The sequence below is a fragment of the Antennarius striatus genome, chromosome 4 (genome assembly GCF_040054535.1).
Source record: "Antennarius striatus isolate MH-2024 chromosome 4, ASM4005453v1, whole genome shotgun sequence".
In the NCBI taxonomy this organism is placed as follows: Eukaryota; Metazoa; Chordata; class Actinopteri; order Lophiiformes; family Antennariidae; genus Antennarius; species Antennarius striatus.
Genome location: NC_090779.1, coordinates 4,960,334 through 4,970,671, shown reverse-complemented (window position 1 = coordinate 4,970,671; position 10,338 = coordinate 4,960,334). Strand labels below are relative to the sequence as shown.

At 47.0% G+C, this 10,338-nt stretch overlaps 1 protein-coding gene across 1 annotated transcript; it reads left to right on the top strand.

Moving 5' to 3' along the window:
- The first annotated feature begins 937 nt into the window (after positions 1-937).
- On the top strand, positions 938-9,795 carry exoc3l1 (exocyst complex component 3-like 1). The gene is made up of 15 exons (XM_068312741.1): positions 938-1,217; positions 3,381-3,556; positions 3,751-3,970; positions 4,182-4,394; positions 4,710-4,909; positions 4,985-5,203; positions 5,344-5,414; positions 5,618-5,735; positions 6,024-6,149; positions 6,286-6,386; positions 6,491-6,607; positions 6,718-6,988; positions 7,066-7,221; positions 7,347-7,480; positions 8,291-9,795. The coding sequence occupies exons 1-15, from the start codon at positions 1,175-1,177 to the stop codon at positions 8,475-8,477; spliced, it is 2,352 nt and encodes a 783-aa protein (XP_068168842.1). The 5' UTR covers positions 938-1,174; the 3' UTR covers positions 8,478-9,795.
- Positions 9,796-10,338: the final 543 nt, after the last annotated feature.

The window sequence follows — 10,338 nt, the reverse complement described above, 5'->3', positions numbered from 1 at the left end:
GTGCAACGTCAGTGAGATCTGCAGCTTCAAGTGTCACGTGAGGACTATGAACAGAACCATAGAGTCTCATCCCACTGATGGGTTTGGTGTCAGCCACTTCATCCTTCAGTTCAGGTTGTACGTTCTGCTTTAGTTCACCTCAGGTTCAGCTCCCAACATCCTGTCCTGTTCCCACTGGCTGCACACACTCACCTAAAGTAAGACAAACTAAAAGAACTGAATGTTCTCTGTTTATAAAAACATGTTGTCTCGTTTTGAAGTGCTTTAGTTCCGTCACAGGACAGATTTTCATATGAGTTGGAAAACTTTTATCTAACTGCCTTTTTCTACTCAACCGCTTTATCTAATTATCTTTATTATTGCAGTATTTTGGGATTATGGTTGTCACCCCACCCCCCATGATCATTTGACCTCTGACTGCATTGCTTATATCCTTTGTTTTTCTAGTGTACAGGATCTAAAGACGGCTTCATTTCCGTCCTCTCTCGTCTAGAAGTGACAATAAAGTATTTGATACCTGCATGTTGTTTATATCATAAAAATCTTTCTCTTTTTAAAGGCTGTTCAGGCTGGTTTTCCATTCATGTCTTGTTTCAATTGGGCCAGAATAATTTAAGCAGCATTTAAATTGGTGTAAATCTTCTTTCTGATGTTTTCATAAAGCAGGAACTTGAGAACATTTAAAGCAGAGGATCCAACTATAGGAGGGTTTAGTTTTTGGAAGCTCAGCTGTTGACTTTTTATCCCTCTTTGGCTGAGACGGCTGCTTTTGAATGCTATATATTCCATCATTTCAACAAGTCCCTGAATGCAGCATGTCCCCCTATATCCTCCCTGTCCCTGCCCCCTTCTTCCCTCGCCCTCTCCTCCCACCCTCTTGCTTAAATCTCTTCCCTCTCCTCCCCCTCAGCTCCCTCCCTTTCCTGCCGGCCTCTCAGCAGAGGATGTGTCTGGGAGAGAGATTGTGTGTGAGGGAGACGAGGGAAGCCGTCAGTAGAATGGACATGTGCCCTCTCTCCTCCATACTTTCTTCTCCTGCTGCTCCTCGGTGCCACCTCTGCCCTTCCTCACCCTCGTCTGCCAGCATCGCCCCCCGGACACCCTCAGCGCCGGGCCTCGGGGAGAAGAAGACGAAGACTTGTCAGGTGGAGAGGCAGCTGAAAACCGAACTTCAATGTCAGGAGGGGATCAGAAGAATGGTGGTGACAAAGCAGAAGGTAAAGGGACACACATATTGAGCGCACATGCATAGACAGTCTGAGGCTGTTGACAACAACGCTGCTCAGCAGCCGACACCCACTTCTGGTGAAGGCTGTCAGTAGCTGGGGGAGGAAGGAGCAGGGCACGGCCGCCATGGGGAGCAGATAAATGAATGGATGTCATTCAGCATTCTTCTATCATTCCTGTTATAGTTTGGTTTGTGGGCCCCCGGCCCCTGGCCCCGGCCCCTGACTCCTTCTCCTCCCGGTCAGGAGTCAGAGTGGACTCTCACAACCAGTTCCATGTAGTTGTTCTGCAGCTTTCAGCCACATTCTCTCATCAGCAGATGGTGTTTCAACTACTCGTGAGGAGATTCAGATATGCAGCTTTTTTTTCCTCCAGGCATACTTTAAATACTTTCTACTTATTACTGACTTAAAACAGAAGTTTCTCACTAACTCCTGATGAAAACCACACACTACACTAAATGAACCTTCCGTCAACTTTACAGAACGGCTCTGCGTCTGCGCTGATAAGGATGAGTGTAGACACTATTTAAAGAACGCAATCTAATTCAAAGAACAGCAAAAACAGAAACAGATGGGTTCATTAGTGTGAGTAAAACATGCATCCCATAATGACATAATTCAACATGGTGATTGGTAAAGTCAGGTGGACATCCGTAAAAAAAAGACACTGACATGTAATGCATGCGTCTGTGAGCCGTTTGTTTGTTTGTTTATTGTGTTGATGTAATTTCCCCCCATCATGACAAGAGAGGCTGCTGGTTTCCATACCAACACCCCCCCCTTCCCCCCACAGCAGCCTGATGGACTGATAAGTAACTTGTGTATCAGCCTCTGTGCTGCTTGAAGCATCGTCTTACATGATGCTCTGCTGAATGTGAGCGCTCTGCTTGTTTTGCTGATGCTGATGTTTAAGCACTCAGATTTAGACGAGAGATAGCAGAGTGTCCCATGACCTCGAGCAAGACAGAGGCAACGTTGTCTGTGTTGTTGAGGTGTCCTAAAACACACACACACACACACACACACACACACACACACACACACACACACACACACACACACAGACTTGTCTGAATGGCTATACTTACACAACAGAACCTGAATTTTCAGGAATGCATGCCTGACCTGCGACACAATGAGGTTTCAATCCAGAGATCACAGACCTCTACACACAAAGCACCACAGGATCCTCTCTGTTGAGTCACCAGTGAGAACTCTATTCAATCGGGATGAGTCCTCCTGATCTGGTGGCTGCATGCACCGCTCACAGATGGGAAATGATATCCTGCTCACCTGCCTGACCTCATCATGTCTTCCTGCTGTGAAAAGCACCTCTCCATTATAGTGCAGAGAAATGTTCAGCCGTGCATCCTCTCCCATTCAAATCAATACTGCTGATGCATGGCATGTTCACTACAGCATGTTCACTATCGTCGCTCTTTAACGGGAGAGGCAGCCCGACAGTGAGCAGTGAGCACGCCGGAGCACACAGGGCCGTTTGGGGACAATAGTTGGACTTATAACAAAATCCTGATGGACTCCTCTTGCCCTGGAAGATTGGAAACAGATTATAAAACATATTAAATTGTGTATTATAGAATCAATCCTGATGGAAAATGCTCCCTGTGAGGACAAACCTCAGCAGCACACGATTCATTTCTGCAAATGTCTTAGAGGCTGAGCTGCAGCAGAAACACAAATAATTGATGAGTAAGTTGAACCTCATTTGTCAGGTAATAGGGCCACGCCTTGGTTCAATGTCCCCGGGTGACCACAAAATCAATATCCTCTTCCTGTGGCTGGGCGGCTCTAGGTTTAAATATTTGAAGGTGCTCGTGCCTCAGGGTTCAAACTTGGGGACCCCCCCACCCCCACCCCAGCGACTAACACACTACATCTCCCTCAATAATAGGCAGGTGAGGTTCCTCTAATTCTCCATGAAGCATACAGGACATACAGTTTAATGTGTTACAGCAGTGGGGAGGGACCACTACTAAAATGATGTTTGTGTTTAACATGTGGTCACTACGTCGGAGGATGTGAACACACGCTGCAAACCGCTTCAGTGTGCACTTCTATTATGTTCACAATTGCATTGGTGTTATTGGATTTCTTCTATTTCTTCCTGTTTCATCTTTTATCCTCCTTCAGACATGATGCCAGTAGTGGGGGTGTGGCCAGAGGTAGAGAGGGCTGAACGTTTGGCCCGCGGCGCCGCCCTGAAGTGGGCGTCGGGTGTTTTCTGTCGACCTGAGCATCTGGAGCGTCTGAGCCAGTACAGGAAGAGAGAGAGTCAGAGGACCATCTCCATACACACCAGACTCAAGGTGCCACACACACAAACACACACACACACACACACACACACACACACACACACACACACACACTATGACATCAGTTTATTGAATGCCTAAATGTTTGCAGCTGAGTACTTTAGAAGAAATTGTTGCTATTAGTCATGAGTGGGAATCAATAGAAGCCCCTGAGCTGCTGCTTGTTTCTGCTGCCTTCCTTCCAGTCCATGGTCCAGTCGTACCTGGAGGGGGTGGGCTGGGGTCTGGAGCAGCTCCGGGAGGCCAGGGCGGAGTTGAAGGAGGTGTCACGTGACTTAAAAAAAGCAGATGTGGAGTCCAGCCTCAACACAGAGGGAGTGAAGTGTCTGGAGAAGATGAGAGACGTGTCGGTCACCCACAGTCAGCTCCTCGCCGCCGTCAGCAACCTGCCTGGTCTTTACTCTGGTGGGACCCCGCCCTGCACGCATCCACACTGGACAGTCTCCTGCTGCCTTGACAGAAATGTTTATTTATTTATTCTGGGGGGTTTCATTCCATTAATTTGGTTCATGTAGAATATAAACAGACTAAGTAATTCTTGCTTCAAACAGTTCTGTGTCATGTCAGTAGTTCCAGGGTCCATGTAAGGTTCCCCTCCCTTCTTTTGCCTTTACAGTGCGAACCATGGTGTTGGAGACGGAGCGTCTGGTGGAGTCCCGGCGGCTCCTAGAAGCCCACGCCCGGCTGATGGATCTGGAACGCTGGCAGGACGACATCCTCTGGCAGCTCCACAGGGCTGCTGGGACAGCAGGAAGTGCACTCACAACAGAAGACCAGGGGCTGGTGGCCAAGTATTTCTCTGGTGTGGGGAAGCTGGTGGACGCCCTGGGTAAGTACAGACCTCACCGATTCCTCAGTTCAATCAGCTGCAGCAAATCTATCCTACATGGTAACAGATTAATGCAAATAGTTCCTGGTCTCTTCAGTGATTTTATATTTATGTACTTTGTATGTTGAGGGATTTTCAACATTTTCTGCCTCAAGGAAAAGTTTGAGCCACAATCGCTCATTTATTTCCTTCCTTCAGGATCTTACAGGCAATAAGTTCATAACACAACGTCCCTCCATCTATTGTCTGTAACTAGTCATGTGATCACCAGCTGCAGGAGTCGACTTCCTGTGTGATGATCTCTGGACATTTCAGGTAAAGAGCTGTGGGCGGTGGTGAGCAGCGCTCTGGCCTTGGCCAGACAAAACCCCACTCCGTTTGTGTCGGCGGTGCGGATCGTGGAGCGGGAAGAGGCCCTGGACCGAGTCTTCCTGGAGGACAGAGGGGGGGGCAGAGGCAGTAGCAGGCCCCTGCCCCCAGGACGCCCTCGCTGTTGGAGAGCACGCTTCTTCCAGGTCAGCACCAACTGATGCAAGCACAACGTCTTACGGTGTGGACATGTCTGCCTGGTGACGCTCCCTCTCCATCAGGTGCTGGAGGAGGCAGTTTCTGCCAGGTTTCGTAGCGTGTCCTATCTGCACACGCGTGGTCCAGGCCTGGCAGGACATCTGTCCGCTCTGCAGCACAGCATCATGAGTGACCTGGCCACTGTTCGCCACCTGCTGGAGCATTGTGTCCCGCCACACTACCAGTTGACCGCGGCCTACCTGAGGGCTAGCCACCGCTGTTTACATGCTCACCTGACGCAGGTCAGTGAGGTCAGAGATCAGAGTCATGGACCCCAAGTTTATTGTGAATTCTAGAGTGTGTAGCGTGATGATAGTTTTAATCAATTGTTGTCAAATGGGTGTTTCTTCATTATACACATGTAAGTGATGGTTGTGGCTAGGTTAGCAGCTGGGACCTGGAGAGCGGGGAGATCTTTGCTGTGCTGAACTGGGTGCTGCACGTCTACAACAGGTGATTTAATTCTATCTTCCTCTGCCCACGCGTACCTATACGATATTATTTTATGTGATTTGTAGTTAAGTGAAGTGAATTTCAGTGACGACAACAAGTTTTTTCATGTAACTTTTAAAAACATGTAGAACTTTATTGAGAAGCCAAACTTGAAACACTGTTGACTGTTTTAAAGAGTCTGATTCTGGTCCTTTATTTGGCAGCCCGGACATGATGGGTCATCCAGAGCTGGTGGCTGAGATGAAGAAAGAAGATCTCGGACTGCTCATATCCATCGATGGACTGGAGCAGCTGCAGAACAAATACGTGCAGAGTGTTCGGGTCAGTTCTTGTCTTTTTCAACGCTGACGAATCGTGACCTTTATAGTGACGAGCATATAATGAAGAGGCCTTGAAAACGAAGGTCCCTCCCAGTTTAGTAACAGCAATACAAATGGAACAGAAAATCTTATGTAATGTCGTTGATATGACCTTATTATGAGCCGCCTATGAATCTGGTTTAAACCAGAGCAGTTTGATGGCCCTCTGAGGCCAAACGTAGATGTTTGGCTCCATACCAGCAAAAATCTACCAATGTGTGTGTGTTCGTCCATGTTGTTGCTGTCGTAGAAGAGTGTATCAGAGTGGATGCACAAAGCCCTGCAGGTAGAGCTGCAGGATTGGCAGAGGGACCAAGAACCGGACACAGATCACGAAGGGTTCTACCAGACCAGTCTGCCCACCATCATCACACAGGTAAACACAGCTGTCTGTGGTCACCTGTCTGTGGTCATCCATCTGTGGTGACCACAGACAGGTGTCCGGTGTGGTTTTCACGTCTTGCGTCTTGTCATCAGGTTGTTGTGTACATCTGTGTGTGTATCTGTGTCAGATGCTGGAGGAGAACGCTCAGGTGGCTCTGATGATCGGAGAATCCCTACGAGATCACACCATACAGATGGGACTGTATGAGATGGAAAACCTCCTGAACAGGTGAACATTCACACAACACTCACCCTCCAGTTCATTTTGGGTGTGTATGAAATGGGCCTGAATCAGTCTCTACTTCCTCTCCCCGCCGTTCTTTCAACTGGCAGATTTCGAGAAGCTCTGGTGGAATCTGGGAAGGAGCATCGAAAGAATCCAACCAACAACAAAAACAAGTTCTACCTCCACTATCTGCTGGCCTCCATCAGCAACTGCATCATCCTCAAGTGAGAATGGCAGCATGTTGATGACTGACGGAGACTTCCTGTACTACAGTGCAGCATCAGCTGGTTCTGTGAAGGCCTGAACCTCACTGTGTTCCATGTGTTTGATGCAGGAAGTCCACAGAGAGCCTGCAACAGCAGCAGTCCTCTCGGTCCGTGGGCCAATTCTCTCGGACTCCCCCCAACCCTCTAGCAGCTCTGGACCGGGCAGTGAGACGGGCTTGTCGCCTGGTGATGGATCACCTCTTGCTGGACCTCCAGCCGTTCCTCCCTGGCCTGCTGACAAGACCCTGGCTGGTCCAGGGAGATCCCACCCCCAAACTCTGCCACGTCCTGGAGCAGAACCTGGAGCTGTACAGCCGGGTCCGACCACCCTGCCGCCAGGTCCGCCCCGTCTCCATCCTCCGACTTGTTATGCAGTGTTTTTAATAAAGGCTTGACTCTTTCGTTGTTGTCCACAGCGTCTGCAGGAGGAGGCGCAGTGGCTGATGGTGGTGGAGTACGTTCGGGCTCTGATGCAGAAGAAGCTGGTGTGCCGTAGTGCCGAGGAGAGGAGGCAGCTTGCTCAGCAGATGGTTCAGGACGACCAGCAATTCAGAGAAATCTTCCACGGCCCGGTGAGAAGAATGTTTCAACACTTTACAGTATTTCACGGGTTCTGTTGAAGCAAACCATCCTAGGTTGTTGCTATAGGTTCCTTATTGGTTTCATTCATACTCATGTCAAACCAATGTGTGTGTAGGAGGGTGAAGAGTCCGTACCTGAAGTCAACCCGCTTGCCTTACTCTCTGTCCTGGCCGACTTCGTACGATTGAAGGACCCTGGTATGCTCACACTGGAGGTGTCTGGACTTGCAGCCAAATACCCCGACATCAGGTGACCAGAGCTCCCTGCCCATGCACTAAAAAAATTGCTGTTCAACATTTTTTCTCCTTTTGGCTTTCCCTTCAGGGGTCGCCACAGCGAATCAGTTGCCTCCATCTAACCCTATATTCTGCATCCTCTTCTCTCACACCAACTACCTTCATGTCCTTTTTCACTACATCCATAAACCTCCTCTTTGGTCTTCCTCTAGACCTCCTGCCTGGCAGTTCAATGCTCAGCATCCTTCTACCAATATATTCACTATCTCTCCTCTGGACATGTCCAAACCATCTCAGTTTGGCCTCTCTGACTTTATCTCCAAAACCTCTAACATGTGCTGTCCCTCTGATGTACTTATTCCTGATCCTATCCATCCTGGTCACTCCCAAAGAGAATCTCAGCGTCTTCATCTCTGCTACCTCCAGCTCTGTCTCCTGTCTTTTCCTCAGTGACACCTTCTCTAGACCAATCAACATCGCTGGTCTCACCACAGTTTTGTACACCTTTCCTTTCATTTTAGCTGAAACCCTTCTATCACACATCACACCTGACACTTTTACCCACTTGTACCATCCTGCCTGGACACGCTTCTTCACCTCCTTTCCACACTCTCCATTGCTCTGGACTGTTGACCCTAAGTTCAATTACTACATATTATTAAATCCTTAAGGCAAAACCCAGTGTTGCTGCTCAGTAAACGGTTATATAGAAGAATTTTAACAGCAACTATCTTCCATCTAGAATGTGTACAACATGAATGTTTGATTGAAGGGATGACCACAGGGGCTGTTCTTGACCAGGTCGTCCATGTTTTCTGTCCAGTGAAGAACATGTGTCGGTGCTGCTGGACATCCGTGGCGACGTGTCCCGGGACATCAGAGGGGTTGTACTGGACTTGCTGGAGCAGAGCGCCCCCCCTCTGCCTGCAGGATACCGCCCCATCTTCACTGACATCCTGGTGCCCCCCTCTACCATGGCCTTCTGTCTTCCCACTGCCAAGTGTGCATGAACCTAACATTGACCAGATCAGCATTGGGTTGGATCTGGTTTTCAGAAGCACCAATGTTGAAATATGCAGGACCGAGCTGATGGATGGATAGCCTGTGTTCAACTCATCCTTTAGATGGAGAACAAAAACTGGGTTCCTTGTTTTTTCTTTACACTCAATATGTTGAATACAACATTCAGACTGAGAGTTTCCCAGTGACACTGTCAGTGTTTGCCGCTGTTGAAGTGTGTTGAAGGTTCGAGGCCTTGCCTGTTTAACAGCCTCCGTTAAATGAGGAGAGAGTAATGTGTTTTCTTTTCCTTCAAGTTTACCAGGGATTTGAGCCAGTGACTTACTGGTTTAGGTCCACCCTCACTTTAAACTCATTTGTCTGATATTTGTGCTCTGATTTAATGACTTTAGCATATGTATGGTAAAACATCATGTGGTATTCTGTTGGGGCAGCTTGTTGCTGCTCCAACGGATTTCTTCATCTCTCAGAAATCCTTCAACACAATGCCAGTAAATTAGATACATATCTCTGTGGAACAGGCTGTCAGTTGGATGATGCAAATTTAGAGAGTCAAATTGCTGCCTGCTGATAACAGACTGACAGTTCACTGATCAAATCACATCAGAATGTTGTGACTTGGTAAAGCTGAGTCATTCATCACATGCTGACCACAAGTACTGATCAAGAACATGATGCCACCTCTGAATCTTGACCAGCACCTGAAATACTTATACCATCAACAGTGGATGAATGATGAGATATGCAATACTGTACACAATTTGTGCATATGATACAATGTTAGAAACCTGAAAGTATTCACTGGTTTGAAAAAAATGTGTAATTGTTGTTCAATGAAAAATCAAAATCTGCGGTCTGTGAGAGATGTCATTGGGTGTTATGCAGTGTGCAACAGTTGAAAGTGTAGTTATCAGTTAGGCTGCAGTGAACAATTTATTTTTATTGTATCATTGAATCATCAGTACATTACAGGGCCAAAGATTAAACAGTATATTAATCAAATAAACCATCGAATCAGAAGAACTCAGGCTGCTTGTTCAGAACTTTAAACACACTTTTGTTGTCTAATTCTCTGAATTCAATTGCTGTTTAATACATTCTGTCTTGAATTATTGTTGATATTGGGTGTTCTCATTAAATTTTTTACATGTATTTATTATATTTAAGTATTTGATTTTCTCCTATTTCCTTTAGAGTAGTGTTTTGTGTTGTTTCAAGGAGACTCCTGTTGCTTAGGCTCAATGCTGAGTCGAAATCATAATGTAAACTGTCTCATGGAATGTCTAAATAAATGTTTTCTAAAAATAACACGTTATTATTATTTTTATTATTATTATTATTATTATTATTATTATTATAGTTGATGATGATGATTCTTCTTCTTTTCCTTTCGGCTTTTCCCTTCAGGGGTCGCCACAGTGAATCAGTTGCCTCCATCTAACCCTGTCTTCTGCATCCTCTTCTCTCACACCAACTACCTTCATGTCCTCTGTCACTACATCCGTAAACCTCCTCTTTAGTCTTCCTCTAGGCCTCCTGCCTGGCAGTTCAAAACTCAGCATCCTTCTACCAATATATTCACTATCTCTCCTCTGGACATGTTCAAACCATCTCAGTCTGGCCTCTCTGTCTTTATCTCCAAGACCTCTAACATGTGCTGTCCCTCTGATGTACTCATTCCTGATCCTATCCATCCTGGTCACTCCCAGAGAGAACCTCAGCATCTTCATCTCTGCTACCTCCAGCTCTGTCTCCTGTCTTTTCCTCAGTGACACTGTCTCTAGACCAAACAACATCGCTGGTCTCACCACAGTTTTGTACACCTTTCCTTTAATTTTAGCTGAAACTCTT